The sequence below is a fragment of the Tetrao urogallus genome (assembly GCF_951394365.1).
Source record: "Tetrao urogallus genome assembly, chromosome: 20".
In the NCBI taxonomy this organism is placed as follows: Eukaryota; Metazoa; Chordata; class Aves; order Galliformes; family Phasianidae; genus Tetrao; species Tetrao urogallus.
The window spans coordinates 1,043,099-1,062,271 of record NC_136833.1 but is presented as its reverse complement, the minus strand read 5'-3'; the positions used below and the strand labels follow the sequence as shown (position 1 = coordinate 1,062,271).

General features: G+C 61.7%; 1 protein-coding gene across 1 annotated transcript; it reads right to left on the bottom strand.

Annotated features, from left to right (window-relative positions):
* Nucleotides 1–315: 315 nt before the first annotated feature.
* On the bottom strand, nucleotides 316–18,438 carry ELN (elastin; the record flags this gene model as incomplete). The annotated part of the gene is made up of 34 exons (XM_079545259.1): nucleotides 316–365; nucleotides 456–506; nucleotides 618–647; nucleotides 813–854; nucleotides 1,169–1,210; nucleotides 1,567–1,611; nucleotides 1,924–1,965; nucleotides 2,216–2,263; nucleotides 2,344–2,478; nucleotides 2,581–2,634; nucleotides 2,801–2,965; nucleotides 3,434–3,484; nucleotides 3,597–3,775; nucleotides 3,952–4,084; nucleotides 4,167–4,346; nucleotides 4,780–4,830; nucleotides 4,922–5,026; nucleotides 5,665–5,724; nucleotides 5,822–5,905; nucleotides 6,034–6,078; nucleotides 6,314–6,379; nucleotides 6,545–6,571; nucleotides 8,913–8,984; nucleotides 9,189–9,215; nucleotides 9,365–9,436; nucleotides 10,898–10,948; nucleotides 11,034–11,084; nucleotides 11,161–11,244; nucleotides 11,438–11,539; nucleotides 11,970–12,014; nucleotides 13,102–13,134; nucleotides 13,265–13,303; nucleotides 13,669–13,722; nucleotides 18,360–18,438. The coding sequence occupies 34 exons, from the start codon at nucleotides 18,436–18,438 to the stop codon at nucleotides 316–318; spliced, it is 2,394 nt and encodes a 797-aa protein (XP_079401385.1).
* Nucleotides 18,439–19,173: the final 735 nt, after the last annotated feature.

The window sequence follows — 19,173 nt, the reverse complement described above, 5'->3', positions numbered from 1 at the left end:
CTCGTGCTCAGCCCGGCCCCCCCCCGGGGTCAGCCACCCCCCGGGGGGAGCACCGGGGCCGGGTTGGGGTGGGGGTCCCAGGCCCTCCCGCAAGGAGCGATAGCACCAAGGGGGATGGCTGCTCCCCGCAGTTTATTCCGCGCTCCCTGCTGGGGCTGGGGGGGTTCCCGGGGTGGGGGGCGGCCCCTGACGCTGCCGTGGGGTCCCTGACGGGAGCGTGGGGCCGGGGGGGGGGGGTCTCAGCTTGGTGGGGATTTACATTCTGGACCATGCAGTAGCACCAAAGTTCATGAGGTCATCGGTGACGGTGGGCGGTTACTTCCGCTTCCTCCCGCAGTATTTCCCTTGTGCACAGCCAATTCCACCTGGGGATGGAGGGGGGGGGACAGTGGATCAGCCCCCCACCCCAAAAAGGTGCTCAGAGGAGGGGTGGGGGGATGCCAAACAGCACTCACCTCTAAAGCCCAGGGCCCCCAGGGCTCCTCCGTAGGTCTTGGGGGGCTTCCCTGTGGGGACAAGGCAGAGAGATGAGTGGGGTGGGAGGCAGCGTGGGGACAGATGCCCTTTGAAGGGACTCCAACCCAACAACCCCATGTGTGTGACCAGAGTGCACTCACCGCCAAATCCCAGCTGGCCACCAACCCCACCTGCAAGCACAGCAAAACCTCATTGGCTTCGGGATGCTCTGCCCTGTGCCCCCCAGCCCAGCTCTGCCCCACACCCCCATGGCCATGTCCCCATGCCCTAAGGGCTGCATGTCCCTGCGGGCTGTGTGTCCCCGTGGCCATGGCAAAGGGCACAGGGGAAAGTACCTGGAAATATCGGTGACACACCAAAACCAGGAACTCCAGCCCCTGGGGGTGGAAAGTGACAGCAGTGAGAAGCAGTGACAGCCCTGCGTGTCTGCGGTGTCCCCAGCCTACAGCTGGCTGCCCACAAGAGCCACATCCCCACTATGGGTGCCCACCCGGTGCGCCCCGTGAGGCAGTGGCATGGAGACAGAGAGCACAGCAGTGTGGGCAGTGACAGCCCCACCTCAGCCCCCAGCCCCAGCTCTCACCTGGCTGCAGCCCCCCAGCACCAAAAGCTGTGTGAAGGGAGAGCCCCGGTGAGGGCATGGGGATGGGGGTATCACCAGAGTGCAGCCACGGCCGTCCCTGTTCCTTACCTGGCTTAGGAGGTTTTCCAGCAGCTCCTGGATACAAGAGCCCTACATCAGAGAGGGGCATCAGCACAGCCCCCACACTGAGTCCAGAGGGTTCCCAGGTGTCTCACACATTGTGGTCACTGCTGTACTGTTCCCTGTCTCCATGGCCTGCGCCATGCTGGGGCCGTGGCCATCCCCTCCCTGTTGTACCCCAGGGCACAGAGAAGGCACAGTGACAGAGCAGGGTGGGATATGGGGACCATGGGACCCATGCCACTGTCTTTTCCTGCTCCCCAAAACCCAGTCCTGCAAGTCACAGCTGTGAGGGGACACTGTGGTTCTGCATCCCCAAAATGCAATTTCCTCTTCAGCTCTTCCATCCCTGGGACCCCCACACCAAGCCCACCAGCACCACTCACCAGCACCGAGGCCACCAACTCCGAGGCCACCAACTCCGAGGCCACCTGTGATGGAGAGCCCAGGTGAGCACCCACAGGTGGCCATGGGGACAGACAGTGGGGCAAAGGGGGCTGCACTCAGGAAAGACTGCGGTGGGCTTCAGGCCAAGTTGGGAAACTGGGGCTGGAGACACTGAGCATGGCAGTGCTGGCCTTGCCACCATACTTGGTTCACGTGGCAGTGGGATCTGCACGAGGCATTCCTACTGCAGTGCCATCCCTGGGTCCAATCCACTCCTCACTCAGCCCCACAGCAGCCCTCACTTTCCCTGTGCAGCCCCATACCCCAGAAGAGCACCCATCCCCTGCACCACCTACCTGGGATGCCACCGACCCCTGGGACCCCAGCCCCGGGCACACCTGCAAGAAAGAGACAGTGAGGCCAGGTGCCTTCAGCCCACACAGAAGGGACAGTGACCCCAGGGAGTAGCCCTGACCCATCCTGCATGGGGAAAACGTCCCCACTCTGTCACCCCGTGCAGAGTGCCACCTCCCAGACCTGGGCCACCCTGCCAGGGCATGCAGGGATGCGGAGCAATGACAGCACCCTGATATCAACACAGGATGCCCAAAGGGGAGCAGGCTGGGGAACGGTGACCACGCTACGTACCGAATTTGGGAGGCTTAGCACCAGGCTGCACCCCGACCTGGGGGATGCCTACAAAATAAGCAAGGGCACTGCGGTTAGCACAGGCATCCCATTCCCATCACACACAGCTGGATGTGTGATGCCCTCACCTGCTCCGGGGAGAACGCCGGCACCGGGCACCCCTACACCTGGCACTAAGCCGGGGACACCACCGATGCCAGGTGTCACTCCTGGCACACCGGGAGCACCGGGCACAGCACCTGGCACCCCTCCAACACCAGCACCTGTGGGGGAAAGGAGCTGAGGACACAGCCTGGGGGCTGCGTGGGGCCGGGGCAGCGCCTGTGCCAGCACCGCTCACCCACGTGGAGATGTGCTCAGCTCACCATATTTGGCTGCCTTAGCTGCTGCTTTTGCGGCTGCTGCTGGACCTCCAACACCTGGGACAGCAAGACAAGGGGCAGCGTCAGGGCCCTGCCTAGCAATGCTGGGTAAAGCTCATCCCTTTCATCTTGGCCACCCACAAACAGATGGCTTCAAGCTGATGGAGGCCACCAGGATGACCTGTCCCCAAACCAGCCGAGATGCTACCATAACCTGCCTTACCTGGAACACCTCCAACGCCAGGGGCCAGGCCACCTACACCAGGAGCAAGGCCACCTACACCAGGAGCAAGGCCACCTACACCAGGAGCAAGACCTCCCACACCAGGTGCCAGGCCACCTACACCAGGTGCCAGGCCACCTACACCAGGTGCCAGGCCACCTGCTCCTGCTGGAAGAGGGAGAGAAAGGTTGGGGTCTAGCCTGAGGAGAAAGACCGTGAACGAAAAAGGGGAATGGCAGGCTGGAATGATTGCACAGATGAAGGGGTTGGGTGGATGGGTGGTGGGATGGGTGGTGATGGGTGGTGGGATGGGTGGATGGATGGATGGATGGATGGATGGATGGATGAGTGAGTGGTGGTGTGGATGGATGAGTAGAAGGGAGACAGATGAACAAATGTATGAGAAGCTGTATGGATGATGAACCTCCATGCAGGCCAGCTCTCTGGAGAGCATTGCCAGACACAGCCAGGATCTCATCCCACACACAGCCCTACAGAAAGCTCATCCCTCGCCCTGACCCACAGGGACCCCATGCAGTGCCTAGCTTCAGCCCAGATCAGGGAAGCAGATTGGGGTGGGGAGGTGCTAAGAGGCAGGACCTGTGGGATAACAGCAGAGCGAGCCCATCTTACCGTACTTGGCAGCTTTGGCAGCTGCTTTGGCAGCAGCAGCTGGGCCAGCTCCTAGGGGAGACGGGGAGCATGAGGGGCAGTGAAGGCTTGAGGTGGCCATGCCAGCATCTGTCAGCCAGCACCACCTCAGACATCCCCAGGTAGCCCTTAGAGAACATCTCACCAGGCACCAGACCGGGTACGCCAACTCCTGGAACACCAACCCCTGGTACGCCGACTCCAGGTACTCCGACTCCAGGAACACCAACCCCAGGCACGCCGCCAGGCACGCCAACCCCAGGCACACCAACCCCAGGCACACGCCCTGCTCCTGCAGAGAGGTTCAGGAATACATCCAAGCCCCTGCCCCGGCCATTGGTAAGCATTCTTCCCTCCATCCATCCCACATCCATCTATCCCACCATCCCTTCATCGATCCCTCCATCCCTCCATTCCACCATCCATCCATTGCCCCACAACTCCATCCAACCATCCACCCATCCCTCCACATCCATTCCACCATCCATCCATTGCCCCACAACTCCATCCAACCATCCACCCGTCCCTCCACATCCATTCCATCATCCATCCCAGAGCGAAAGACGAAGATCTCACCAAATGCGGCTGCTTTTGCTGCAGCCTTTGCTGCAGCAGCAGCTGCTGGGCCACCCACTGCAGGAACAGAAGAGAGGATGTCAGGGGGACTGGCAAAGTTGGCACCATGTTGTCCCCTCATGCCAGCCCATCTGCTCACCTCCAACACCAGGTACCACACCGGGAACACCAGCTACACCAGGAACACCAGGCACACCAGCTACGCCAGGAACACCAGGCACACCAGGAACACCAGGCACACCAGGAACACCAGGAACACCTCCAATGCCAGCACCAGGAACACCAACACCAGGAACGCCAACACCGGGAACACCAGCTCCTGCAGGCAGCAAGAGAGAAGCTGGGTTTGCTGAGAGGTGGGACGTGGAAGTAGGGCTGCTCTCACCATGGTGGCCCCCTGCCTCATCCCAGCAGCTGTTTGGGACACATGCCTAGTCCAGGGTCACCCAAGAGCTAAGAAGTCACCAGCACAGGGGCCGTTCCATGGGGGCTCCAGATGATGCTCATCATGGGGAGATGGAGCCTTGCAGCCAAATGGCATAGAGGCATGGTTGGTGGCCCCCATGGATGGTATCCACATGGAAGGGCTGGGGGCTCTGGGCACTGATCAGACTGGGAACTGCCCAGAGCAGCCACAGCCTTGACCCTCTTGTGGTAGGGACGAGTGCTGGAGGAGCTGTCTGCATGGGACACCACAGACACTCGAGGATAACGAGGTGGCCAGGGGGCTCCTTGAACGGTGCAGTGCTTACCATACTTAGCTGCCTTGGCTGCTGCCGCTGCTCCTGCTGGTGTCCCAACTCCTGGGGACAAGAGAGAGGGACCCTGAGCCACCTGCCCCACACTGATTGCAGCGGGGAGAGTGCTCATGGGGACAGTCATGGGGACAGTCACCTGCCACCCCAGGGACACCTCCGACTCCGGGAACCAAGCCAGGCACACCGCCGACACCAGGCACAAGACCTGGGACACCACCGACCCCGGGCAGCACCCCTGCACCTGGAGGGAAGCAGAGCAGTCAGAGCACCCCCAAGAGCTGCTGGGAGGCACGGTGTCCTCTAGTGGCATGAGATGGCGTGGGGCTACAGATCCCCCAGGCAAAGCTGGAAGCTGTAGCGGGCCCTGAGCTCCCAGATCAGTGCTAGGGAGCTCCCCTAGCACTGCTGGCACAGGCATGGGATGCAGGAGGAGGATGCTTGCCAACTGCTGTGCTGCTCTGCAAGCGCTGTGATGCTCACACGGCAGTGTGCATGATGCAGTGTCCCCAGAGCATGCACAAATCCGGGCAGGGGATTCCCAGCTCCCCAACCCTACAGCCCATGTGGCCACTCAGGAGTTGGTGGCAGCTGGCAGGACCATGAGGTCCCCCAAGGACGGGCTCATCAATCCCAGCTGCTGCCGGGGCTGACGCATTTCCTCTGGATGCTCCAATGAGCGCGGGTTTGCTGCTGTGAAACAGAGTGCTTCTGCCAAGGAGCGGAGCAGAGAGCTGCAGATCTCAGCCCATCCCTCTGCTAACGGACTGCAGTCCCTGGGAGCTGTGCATGTCTCCGTGCAGAGCTGTGTGCTGGGGGAGCGTCCCAAAAGCAAAGCGCCCCGCAAAGCCTCACCAGCAGGGCTGAGGAGCAGGGACTCACCATAGGCTCCTGCTTTCGCTGCTGCCTTCGCTGCAGCTGCTGCCGCTGCTGGGCCTCCCACTGCCAGAGCAGCAGGAGAGAGTCAGGAGTGTGGGATATGGGGGCATGGGGACACGGGGATGTGGGTCTCATGCCTCGGGGCTGAGCCCAGCCTCACCTCCAGCTCCTGGCACAACACCGACACCGGGCACCACGCCGCCCACCCCTGGGATGCCGCCAGCCCCAGGCAGGACACCGGCTCCTGCAGGAAGTATGGGGCATCAGCTCAGAGATGAGACAGCAGCAGCCCCCCCCCCCCAAGCCTGGAAGGGGGCACAGCCTCCCTAGTGGGGCTGTGAGTCCTGTGTGTGCCCACAGATGGTGGCTCACCATATTTAGCTGCCGCTTTTGCTGCCGCCGCCTGTGCTCCAACACCTGGGGAAGGACAGGATGAGATGCTGAGGAGATGAGGATATCCCCAGCACAGCCCTCCCTTTTCCCTGGGGAGGTGACACAGCTCTGTCTCCTCTCTGGCTACTGTGGGGCCACCAGGCAGTGCCAAGAATCCTGTCAAACACCAATGACTTCCAAAGATATGCCAGCTCCCCATGCCACAGTCTATGGGTCCCAATCCCTGCACCCCCCAGAGCAGCCAAGGTGGGAGCCATACCTGTCCCAGTGGGGTACCCAGCCTTCCCAGCAAGAACCCCTGCTCCTATCCCACCTGGTCCAAGGCCTGCAAGCACAAAGAGAAAGCACAACGAGGTCAGGAGCTGGGTGCCGGGGCAAGGATGAGGCAGACAAACAGCTCCAGCCCCATAGCTGAGGACACGCTGGGGACACAGGGTCTGCGAGGAGCTACGACCGTGAAGCTACAAGCGCTCATCACAGGGCAGCTTACCATTGACGAAGGGCAATCTATAGCCACCTGGAGAGGAGAGAAGGCGCTGGTTAGCACCTGGCTGCCGGTGGCTGTGCCCGCTCTGCCTCGCGGTGTAGCCCCTCTTTGCCATCAAGCCAGCGAGCCCTCGGCACTGGGGCTCCTTCCCAGCCAAATCCTTTTTGGGGTGCAACCCCGCATCGTGATGGGGCTCCCAGAGGTCCCCCGCACCAAAAGCGAACCCCACGCTGAGGGCTGTGGTGCGTGGAGCTGGTTTCTGACACGAGCGTGTCTTTGCTGGAGCCTCCCTTGACCCCACATCAACAGTGATCCACCGAGAGCCCCACGGCGAGAGCCGTACCCGACCGGCTGCGCCAGGCTCTCATGTGAGGCTTTAATTGGAATCAGGGCTTGGGAACTGAAACGTGACCTCACTGGGAGGTCGGCAAGAAGGAACGGGGGGATTATGAGAAGGAACATCGCGGCCGGGGAGACGGCTCCTTGAGAAAGAGCGGAGTCCCATTGCATGTGCCAGCATGGGGACACCTGGTGCACAACGTGGCGGTGACCACAGTCCAAGGAACGGTGACAAAGTGGCACCAGGGGCTGCACACCACGGTGGCCTGGTCCCCTGCTGGTACCATCACCCACAGACAGGATGAGACAGCATCCCCTCCCACAGCCAACATGTGTGCTCCAGACTCCCCCCCCCCCCCCCGTTAGCTGTTTCCACCAGCTGCCACGCGATGCTGGGAGCGCTCTGCAGGCGGTGGCTGTGAGCAGGGTCCCTGCAGGCACCCAGCAGCAGCAGCACCCCGCTCATCCCACAGCTGTCTGATGCCAGGTGACACATGAAGGTGGCACCAAGGGCCCAAACCTTTGGGATTCTGGGCATTTCTCTGGGTCCTCAGTGCCCCAACACCCATCCTGTGGCGGCACAAGGACGGCCACCAGTGTCATCAGTGCTAACAGAGCAGTGCTTCTGGCATGGAAAGCCATTCTCCTGACCTCAGGCCAGCTTGACGCAGTCCTCATCCCTGTGACATCAATGGGGATCCTGATTTCAGCCACAGATCAGCCTGCACCCCCAGCAAACCGGGGACCCTTGGGGCCCCTCCTGCTCCAGGACAGCCCAGGATCTGGCTGGGGCGTCTGGAGCAAAGCACCCTAAAAGGAAACTTTCCTCTGAAAATGCTGTTTTCATGTCTCCTTGCCCCTCTTGCCCTGCACACAGCACAAGGATGTAAAGGCAAGTCACACATCTCAGCAGCCCCTGATGAACGGATCTGCTTCAACCAAGAGCCCCACACCACTGCAGAGCAAGAAGCTGGGACGCACCCAACACCCGAAAACACACGGGGGGACAGAAACACCATCCTACCACACACCCTGCAAGAGGTGGCACCGCACAGGAGCCACGAGGATGGGGTCCGCAAGAGAGGGACGGGGATACGGCAGCCCCACTCTCTGCTGTGGGGCTCACTGCTCGGAGCCAGGCACAGCAGCTCCCCAGAAAGTGGGTCAGCCCCGTCTGGGCTTCGGGCCACTGGCGGGGCCGCCGGGACGTGGCCAGGTGCCTGCAGCAGGCACCCCATGAAAGGCCGTCTGGGGCCGGGCGGCCAGACGGCATCCGATCTGCGCAGGGCCGGGTCGCCCTAACGAGCGGAACGAGGCTCTGCGGGAGGAAGCGGGTGCTGGCCAAGTATTTCTGCCGTGGGCCCCGCCGGGGGAAGCTGCTGGGACTGGCGGCCGTTGCGGGGAGGGATGCGCCCCAGGGTGGGCTGCACCCCAGAATAACACCCGGGGACACATTTGATCCCGCATCCCCAGGATGAGGGGTCCCACTGGGCTCTGGCTCCCATCCATGGCCTGGGTGTCACTGGGGTGCTGCTGGCACCCCCAGACAAGGCAGTGCCCTCCTGTCCCCACCGCTGCCACCCCGCTGCTGTCCCTGCGTGGCATGGGTCTGGCACCTGGTGCAGGGATGGGTGACAGATGACACCGGGGTGGCGCAGGTCGGGAGAGGGGTGCTGAGCACCCCTGGGCTGGGACTGAGCATCATCTCTGCGGGCAGTGAGGAGGGAGCCCTGCCTCTGTCCCCACTGCCATCCTGCTGGTGGTGGCCTTGGCGAGGGGTCCCCAATGGGGGACACGCAGCCTGGGTGAGCGTCTGGTGAGCAACCCTCGGCCCCCAGGAGCCACAGAAAGCAGAGGGTCCCTGAAAGGATGTGCCCGGTGCTGGGAGGGAGCTGCGGACCAGCGTGGGGTGTCCCAGCCCTGCATATGTCCCAGGGCCACCCAAGGCCACCGCGGCTCAGCCCGGGGCAGCGGGGACGGCGGCTCGTCCCCCTGGCCCCCACCCGCATCCCTGCTGGCTGTGGCCGCTTACCTGGGAGCTTGGGAGCTTTGATGGGATACCCCAGAGGGACACCGGGCTGCTGGCCTCCAAAGCCTCCCAGTCCTGCAAAGCCAACAGCAGACGCTCACCTGGAGCCTGCGCCCAGGTTGCCACCAGACCTTGCAGAGCGGGGTGCCCGCGGCACCCTGGGTCCCCGGCCACGGCTTGGGAAGCCTCTGAGGCACCTTCTGGTGTGGGGAGGCTGCTGTGGTGATGGAGAAACTTAAGAAGGAAGAGAAGAACTGGGAAGAGAGAGGGGGCACTCACCGGGGATTCCTGCGAAGGCTCCTGCTCCTGGGGAGAAACAAACACAGCCTTGAGTTGTGGGGCTCCCGGCAAGCCACAGGGTCCCACCTTGGGCTCAGCTGTGGAAGGGCTGGCACGGGAACAGCTTCAGTAGGGTGGAGGTGAGCCCTGGACCTGATGTGGGAGCAGGGACGTACCTGGACCTTTTGCCTTGACCCCGGTGCCGGTGGGAATGCCGGGCAGCACGCCTACGCCGGGGAAGCGGATACCTGGGGTGGAGCAGAGGGAACAGTGAGCACCCTGGGCAATGTGGGGCCCAGAGCCGTGCCCCCTCCTGCCTGCTAATGCCCAGAGATGAGAGAAAAAAACCCTGGATTTGCCCTGAGGCACCTGCAATCAGCACCTCAGCCTTAGAATCATTCAGGTTGGAAAAACCGCTGTGTTGGATCACGCAGTGCAAACATCACCACGATGCCACTAAACATCATCATTCCGTGTGACATCTACACTTCTCTTGAAATCACGTCCCCCTCCCCTGGCTCAGCACCCCGGGCTGCACTGAGCCCCCCCTGAGCCCAGCACCGGTGTGGTGGGAGGGGACACAAACTCCAACCATGGCACATCCCTGCTCCAGCCCTGTGGCACCAGGGTGGAGGTGGCTCCTGCCCCTTCAGCTGCCACCCTGCGCAGGAATCCAGGCAGAAGGTTCCATTTCTGCCCATCAGCAGTTGGGATCCATTTTTATTTCAGGTTTTGGGTTTTTTTTTTTTTCCTTTTCCCTTTTACAACTGTCTTTCATTATAACTCGTGCCATTTTCAGACATGGAAAGACATTCCTGACCAGCGACACACTTCCCATTCTGAGAGTGTCGAAACATCTTGTTTTCACAAGTTTTCCTCCACTGATTGCTTTGTGGTGAGAGATTCCTGTCCCCCTCCACCTCTCCTGCCCCCAGACTTAGCTCCATTCAGTGTCTAGCACTGATGCCACTTGTGCCCACACCATGTCCCCAGAGGCATCAAGCCCCCACCTTTGGCACCATGGAGATGTTGCTTTAGCAAATGGAGCTGGAAACTGTGGAGAGGGCAAGGAAAGGTGGGCAGGGAGCTGGGCAGGTGGCAGCAGTGTCCTGGTGGGGTTGGGCACATTGGGATGGGGATGAAAGGTCAGGACACAGCCAGCTACGAGGCCACCAGTGGGTCACCAAGGTGCTGCCTGGGGATTGGGACCCCCTTGGAGACTAAGGTGCTGCTGTGGGATGAGGTTCCCATTGCAAGTTTGGGTGTTGCCACGAGGTGGGGATCCCCCCAGAGGTTGTGGGGCTGCTGTTTGATGGTTTCGCCTTGCTGGTTGGGGTACTCCCATGCATGGGAACCCACTCAGAGGTTGGGGTGCTGCTGTGAGACAAGGAACCCCTTAAAGAAGGGAGTTCAGCTGTGGGATGAAGACCTTGGACATAGAGGTGCTGCAATTGGATCAGGGAGTTGCTCAATGGTTAGAGTGTTGCAGTGGGATGAAGATCCCTTTAGAGGATGCTGTGGGATGGGGACTTTCTTGAAGGTGAGGGTGCTGCTCTTGGTTGGGTCCTCCTGAAGTCTGGGCTGCTGCTGTGAGATGGGGATATCTTTCCAGGCAGAGTTAGTGCCACTGGATGAGAACCCCCTCAAATGAAAGAGAGTTCCCATGGAGTGGGGACCCGCTCAGTGATCACAGATGGGACCCAGCTCACCTGCTCCAGGGAGCACACCTCCACCTGGGAAAGCTCCGGGGATGCCAGCACCTGTGGGACAGGAGAAAGGCAGCAGTGAGCACCTGCCCAGAGGCGCTGCCCGCTGCCCCCAGCCCCATCTGGGCCATGCACCTACCTGGCACTTTGGGGGGCTTCCCCGCCGCACCAACCCCGGGCTGCACCGCACCTGTAGGAGCAGAGAGCCCTGAGCACCCATGCAGTGCTCCCACGGGCTCAGAATGTGGCAATGGGGCATTTCCTACCTGGGACACCAAGGCCTCCTGGAACTCCAACTCCACCCACGCCACCGAGGCCACCAATTCCACCCACACCACCAAGGCCAGCACCTGGGGATGCAGGGAAAATGAGGGCACAGGGTGAGATGTCATCTTTGGGCTACGGATGCCAAAGAAAGGGATGGCAGCAGGGACATCCCAAAGCAGCACAGGGTATGGATACTCCAGGCTGAGCAGGCAAACTCCAGAGCCCTAAGGATGCCCAAGCCCAGAGGTCCCCCCCACAGACACCCCCAGTACTCACCAGCTTTTGCTGCAGCCTTAAGAGCGGCTGCAGATGCAGCACCTGGGAAGGCTGCCCCGGGGAAGGCTCCCAAACCTGCTCCCAAACCTCCGACCCCAGCACCTGCGAGCAATAGCATAATCTTAGCGCCCACCTCCACAAGCACTCACCCTGCCCTGCAGCACCTACGTGCAGCAGGAGGAGTGGGGTGAGCCCAGGAGCAGCAAGCTGTCTGTAACCCAGGGCTGCAGCAGAGGCGAGGGGCAGCGAGCTGGCATTAGGCACAGCGAGGCAGCGTTAGGTGACATCTGCACGGGGACAGCTCTGCGGTGCCAGCCTGGATCGTGTCCTGTGCTCTGTCACCCCACATCCCCCAGGACACACGCTCCTGTCGCTGCCCGGGGCTGCCCGGCTTAACCCCACGGGAGGACACGGCCATGGGGGTGTCCCCGCTGCCGGTTCACGGTGGACAAACCCTACGGCCGTGGGGAAAGGCCACCCGCTGTCCCTGGGGAGGCTGTCTGTGTAGGGCATAATCCTGGTTCGCGCTCACCTGGCTGCAGGCCAAGAGGGCCGAGTCCCCCGAGGCCACCGACCCCTGGAAAGAGAATTGGGCTGAGGAGGACGGCGTGGCTGCAGGGGCGCTGCGAGGGGACAGGGAAGGGGCGGAGCTGCAGCCATGCTTTCCCATCCCTATCCCGCGCTGCTCTGGCACCTGGGCCAGTCCGTGGGGTTCCCTGCCATCACCCCGGCACTTGCTCCCTGCGCAGAGCAGGGATGTGGCTGTCACGACAAATCGGGGTTCGTGGGATGGGTTTTTTCCCCCCCAGGAACCAGGGTCGTGATGAGGCGACCATATTTGTACCGTCCCAGCGGGATGCATTGGTCCGGGGGTCCCAGCCCACCAAGGCCCCAGGGATGGGCACATGGGGGTGGGGACAGGGCTCAGACCGTGGCACGGGACGTGTGTCCCCATCCAATGGCCATCGCCGTCCCTTCCCGCCCCACCCGCCGGGCCACGAGGGGACGGAGCCTAAATGTTTATGGCTGAGGAATGAGTCCCTCCGGCTCCGGCCAGCGCTGCCTTCCAACATCTGGGGCTAATCAGCGCTCGCTCCCTCCAGGCGCAAATTCCACTGCCTTTGGCTCACGGCGCGGACACCGCTCCGGCTGGGGCTTCGCGGCTGCGCCGCGTTTGGTTTTAATTACGCCGAAATAAAGGCCCTTGTTTTTCTTTCCACAAGCTGAAATCTGAGTAAACGGAGGTTGCAGGCCCCCGCCTGGGGCTGGCGCTCCCGCGGCGCGGAGAGGGGACGGGGCAGGCAGCGCATCCCGCCCCAGGCACTGCGCTCCCCATCCCGTGGAGCATCCCCTGCGTACAGACAGTGGACTTCTCCATCAGCGCCCTGCCACCGCTCCTCCCCTCCTTTTTGGGCAGACGAGCCCTAGCCGAAGCTGCTCGGCTAGGGGACTGCTGAGGACATCTGGGATATGGGAACAATTGGAGAGAAAGTGGCAGTGCTGAAGCCAGGGACAAGGGCGAAGGCACGCAGAGACATTGTGGTTATTGAGAGCTCGGTGAGCGGAAAGCGCTGGCTGGTGACAGGGAGCATCCCATGCCCACGGCCTCCTCCTGCATCCTGGCTGCTGGTGCAATCAGTGAGAGATAAAGGGAAGGTTCATACCTGGTTTGAGAGGTTTTCCTCCAGCCCCGAGCCCTGGGGGAGATGAGGGAGAGCAGTCAGGCACAGCATCCCCTGCAGTGCATTTGGGGACGCCGCAGGGTGCTGCCATGCCACCTCCTCCCTGTCCCAGGCAAGGGTCCCCAGCACTCACCTGCTCCCAAACCTGCTCCCAAACCTGCTCCCAAACCTCCAACTCCAGCACCTGTGAGCAACAGCACAGTCTCAGCACCCACCTCTGCAAGCTTCCACCCAGGTCCCACTCATGCTGTGGGTCCTGCGGTGACAGTCAGATCAGAGCCCCAAGGCTGCATGTAGCCAGAGCACTAAGGACAGGCTGTCACCCAGGACCTTCCCACAGTGGGGGCTGTGGAGGTGCCAGCTATGGGCAGGAGGCCCCAGCATAAGCTTGGTGCAGCCCCTTGCCCACACCAAGAGGGCTGCAGCCACCCAAGGCTGAGTGTCCCCATGTCCCATGCTCCTGCCTTGCTGGTCTCACAGGTGTCCTGGGTGCCTCCTCAAGGGCCTGCCCCATCCCCACGGTACCCCCAACTGCCCAGCTCTCCTTACCTGGGAAAAAGCCTCCTCCTGGGACTCCCCCTCCCGGGATAGCACCAGGGACCCCTGCAAGAGGAGAGACTCTGTTAAAACCCTCACAGGGATCTGTGCAGGACTGCCATGAGGACACTCCCTAGAGCAGAGTGAGCTCCCTGCCTGTCCTTGCACATCTCCCTGCCTCCAGTGCTGCAGTGGTGATGGGGTCTGCAGCTGCCCCAGGAACCTGCTGTGGGTGTCAGCAGGATAACAAGCAGGCTGAGATCCAGCTCTGCCTCCCCAAACCATGCCAACTCCAAAATCCAATCCCACCCAATCTGTATCTCTTTGTCCATCCCTGCAAAGTGCAGAAGCTCCTCAGCCCCTCTGCTCTCAAAGGTGGCTGGAGTGGGGCACCCAGGTGGTGTTTGAGAGCCTTTGGGGTGGGTGAACTTCTCCCTGCCGAGGCACGTTCAGCAGATGGATGCTCCCTACTGCATGGGGTACATGTGCGGGGTGCAGGATGGCAGGGGTCTCACTCAGCAGGGATGGTTGGGGTGCAGGAACGTGGTGCAGGGGATGCTCTGCTCCTGGATGGGCTTTCTGATCATGAATAGCTTGAAAAGGGATTTGCGGTGTGGTGGGCAGGGTTGAGGAGCTCACAGTGGGCTGGGCAGGGAGGATTTGGGGCTTCTGGACCTTTGATGGCCAGGGGGGACCCTGCACCCCCAGGAGATTGGTGCATGCGGTGGCACAGCCCTGGGGCACATGGCATGTGGAGCCTCTGAATCAAGGGTGTTCCTTGCACCCTGCCACCCTGTGGGGCTCCAGGGTTGGAGTGCCAACCTTGCCATGCTGGGATGCACACGTATGTCAGGTGGCACACAGGGTGCACACACATGTGAAGGACACATGTGTCTGCACAAGGAGGATGCACACCCCTGTGCGCACGCACACTGGGGGACACGGGCCCAGCAGTTTCCTCCAGCTGATGTGTTCCAGCAATGCCCAACAGCAGATTTGGCACCACGCATCCCCAAACCGGCCTGGGGCACAAATCCAGCTGTGGTGCAGCTGATGTCCCAGGGAGCAGAGCTGTCTCTGTCCCCGCTGACCACCAGCCCAGCCCAGCAGTGCAGCAGCCAGCCAGCACTTACAGAGCGGCTCCTTTTCCTGGCACATTCTCCTGCCTGCCCTCCCTCATCCCCCCCTCACCCCTCCTCCCCCCCCACCAGCTTGGAAAAACAAATCCCAGCTCCTTGCCTGTTTCCAAACATACACACAACTCTCATTCTCCCCACCCGACCTGCTGGGCAGCTGTGTGGGATACTCCTTTGGAGTCCCCAGGACTCAGCCCTCCGTGGGCAGGGTGGCATCTTTTGCTGGGGGAATGCTGTGCACTGTGGGGACACCCAGATCCTCTGCACCACCGCTGCCTGGCACAGCCCCATGGAGAAGGTGAGGGGAGGCAGCTCAGTGCCCTTTGAGTCCCATAAAGGTCTGGGGGACGCTGTGCAGAGGCCGTGCTCTTCGGTGCCTGTTCCAGCTCCATGCAATCCCAGTGTTTTGGAGGATTAAAGGGGAGGTGCTGATGTCCGTGCCGGGGTCAGAAGGTGGATGTGGACCTCCTGCCTTGGCACCAGCCAACCTGGCTGCACAGATTTTGCCCAGAGCATCACAGAAGCCTGCTCCTCATGTGCTGCTGAGCAGGACCAGCTGTGACACCAACCAGCCCTGCGCTCCTGCGCAGCTGCACTGCTGCACCACAGCCGTGCCACACTGCAGCAGCAGCAGTGGCTCTCTGGGGCTGTGTCTCCATGCTTGTCACACACCTGCAGCCCTGTCCCCAGCCTCGCGGCAGGGAAGCAGGCACTGCCTGTATTCTGATCCCAGCACAGGGGACCCTCTTTTGCCCCCTCCATCCCTCAGCGCATTGGTGATGGAGAAACTGACTTACAGCCCCACTGGGACTGGTGGGTCCTTGCGCTGCCTGTCCTGCTCAGAGCCTGCTGGGGGCAGAGGGAGAATTGCTCACAGGTCCCTTTTTGCCCCGGAACTGGGTTGTGTTTCCAACCCTGAGACGGGAGAGCAGGCACTTAAATGCACAGCCCTGGCTGCAGGGGTTTGCTCACGGAGGTGCTTCAGGATCCAGTGTGGAACCTTGTTTATAGGAGCTGGACTTCTCTTCCACAGCTCTGCGCCATCTGGTCGCTGCAATAGCTGCACTGTCCCACTATCTGTTTTCTTTTGACCCCTCTTTCTGTTACCCGCACCGTTTACGTTTGACAGCAATTCCTGTTAGCCACACACTTTCCACTACCCGCGCACTTACTGGCAGATCCCTTTCCAAGCAAGAAACGCAGATATTTTCTGTATTCAGCAGCTCATTCCTCCTCACATCCAAGAGCCTCCTGAGGACCACGACAGGACGGGAGCACACAGCCCTGCTCAGCCCCTTGCCCCATGTCAGGGCAGCCAACCCCGCTCCTCAGCAGCCTCCCCGGCCCCTTCCCACAGCCGGCTCAGCGCCCGACCGCTGCAGACATTTCCCTCTCGTTGTTTGCTTTTTTGGAAGAATGGGTTTTGGAAACATGCGGTTTCCAAGCAACTTTGAAGCCGTGCCCACATCCCTAGCCCACTGGTAGCAGCTCAGGAGGATGAGAGGAGAGGGAGGCTGTCACCACAGTCAGGCACCCATCCGGACCCCAGAGCCCCAGCTTTCAGCTCTGAAGTATCTGCAGACAGGCTGCAAAGGTGTTCTGGAGTGAATTGTGCGCCCTCAGAGGGTCTCCATGGGGTCAGGGTGCTGGGGGGGGGGGCAGGATGCCAGCACATCTATTACCTGCATCTCTGGGCCAACCTCTGAACCCTGAGCCCGCAGGATTGGGATGCTCGTGTCCTTCTGCCCTCTTTAAGGCATCGTTTGTGGGGAAGCACTGGAGGATGGGTGCCCCCCTCCATACTCTTCCCTTGGCACCTTTTACAGCAGCTTCCCTGTACAGTAGCCCAGATTCATCCATGGGACACTGCATGCCCCCACGGTGCCCAGAACAAACCAACTCCCTGGAAGCGATGCTGAGCTACCACTGGAGGATCCCAGATGCCACCAGCTCAGCCCCTCATTGGGTCAGCACTCTAATGGGCTTCCCCAGGGCGCTGGAACAGTCTGAGTGCACAGGGCTGCCCCCCATCTCCATGCCCCCCAGCCCTGGCATATCTCAAATGCCCCTTCCCTGCCCAGACTGGAGCTGCAGTGTGTGCCATGGGAGGCAGCCCTGTAACCCTTCCAGGTGGGTGCATCCTGAGCACCCACTGGTGCCTTTGGCTGTGCCCTTATCCCAGCTTGATCCCCAGGGGCTCGCAGAGCACGGTGCCAAGCAGCACACTAGGCTGCAGGAACAACGATCATTTCTCTCTAGGGAAATGTTCCCCAGTGTCCCCATCAGCACAGGGACTCCTCAGAGAGCTGCTCCCAGACCAGCCAACACCCCAGGACAGCATGCCAGAGGCTGGAGCACGGCCAGCAAATCCAACTGCTCACACACCACTGTGGGATATCACTCTGGGGCCAAAGCCATCCTGAGACTGCCCCAGCTGCCAACTGCATGGGAGCTGGCAAGCAAAGCAACCAGGGTGAAGGGAGCCAGCACAGAGCATCCCTGCCAGGCACAGGGAGTGGCCAGCACTGAGCTGCAACCCGGCTGGGACGGCTGCTTGGCCCCGGGCTGCGGCTCTCCAGGATCAGGCAGAGCAGCAGCTGTGCAGGTGCCTGTCACAGGAGTGACATTACGTGCACGGCTGGGGACAAGCAGCCTGGGACAGAGCAGAGAGCTGCAGGGCATCCGTGCAAGGAGCTGCTGGCTGCAGAGAGCTTCCCCGAGGGCTCTGCACTGGGCAGGGGTGGCACTGCCCATGGGGTCCTGCCCTGCACTGAGCAGCTGGCAGCGTGTGATGGCTGCAGCACTGTCCCCATCACCACCACTATTGGTGCCCCATTCAGCCAGACGGGTGCCGTTCCCCCTCACCCCAGGCCCTATGGAGGCAGCTGTCCCACTGCACCACACAGTCCCCACTTTCACCCACTTTTCCCATTGTGAGCAGCCTTAAATCCTCACTCAGTGGCCCCGTACCCTGGTCACACACCTGCTGTGCTGCTTGGCCCTGTCCCACCCACAGTGGGATGCTCTGCCCAGGTACCCAGTGCCTTTTGTCCCCTGCCCATGTGCACATGTGCATGCACTACGGGGTGTCACACAGCCCCAGAGGCCGACGCTGCCGAGCCGGGGGGTGGATGACACCAAGGGGGGACACACAGTGACCACGACACCAGCGAAAGGCTTTGTCATGGCCACACGCTGTGCACACACGCAGCCCTCAGGCAGCCCCCAGCTCACACTGAGATCACACCGGGGGGCCATGGATGCCAGCCCCCTGCCCTTGGCACTTGCAGCCACCCCACATGCATGTCCCCAGCACCTGGGCACGATGTGGCACCTCGGAGCCACCCCCCAAAAAGCGCTCCGCGGTGCCGCTCCCAGGCGCTGTGTGCCACCATCGCACCCCGCAGTCGGGGAGGAGGAACCCGGCTGATCTCTGCCTGCTACCCCGGGGTCCAGAGCAGGGCAGGGGCTGCCCTCCCCGGGGACACGCAGCCCTCGGCCGGGGCAGGACGCGGGGTCCCGGCAGAGCCCCTTCAGGCGCAGGGGATGGAGCTTTTCGTTCCTTACCTCCTTGCTGAGAAGCCGGGAGGATGGAGAAGAGGAGGAGGACTCCGGGGAGGAGGGGTGCAGCTGCCTGCCTTGCCATCTCTTGAAGCAATGCCCCCGTGCTCTCGCAGTCAGTGTGTTTTATCCCAGAGCTGCTTAATTGTTGCTTCCAAGGATGTGAGGGGAAGGGGGGGTGTGGGGGTTGGAAGGAGGGAGGGGAAAAGGAGTGAGAGAAGGGGGAGAGAGGCACAGGACACTACGTCATGACGAAAGGGCAAACACTCAGCCCTCTCCAGGCTATTGGGCTGCGTTGTTTTTTCTCTTTTTTCTTCCTTTTTTTTTTTTTTTTTGTGTGTGTGTGTGTGTGTGTGTGTAATTTCTCTCCCTCACCGCTCTCTCTCCAATTCTGGCGCGGCGCTGCCAAAAGTGCGGGGGGAGCTGCCAAAGAAGGCGGCCTGCGGCGGGCGGGGGGCGAGGGGAGCGGGCGGAGGGGGGAGCACAGAGCCCAAAAAGAGGGGGTGGCAGCGGTGGGTGTCACACCTCGGGGCCAGCGCCGTGGGGGCTGCCAGGCAAAAGGAGGGGCTGGAGGAGCAGCTTGGGTGTCAAGCGAGGGAGGGCAGACGTGGGGGATTGGGGTGCATCGGGGGGGTCTGGCTGCAAACCCCGCAGTGGGGAGCTGGGATTCTCTCAGCTCTCTCCTTGTGTTTTTCATCTCCCGAGCCCCAGTACCTGCCCGCTGCCGTTGTGCTGTGCCTGGGCTGGGGACGGAGACGGGGACAGCTTCCTCGAGGGGTCCCGGCACAGCGCGGTTCGAAGGGGTGCGAGGGGAACGGGG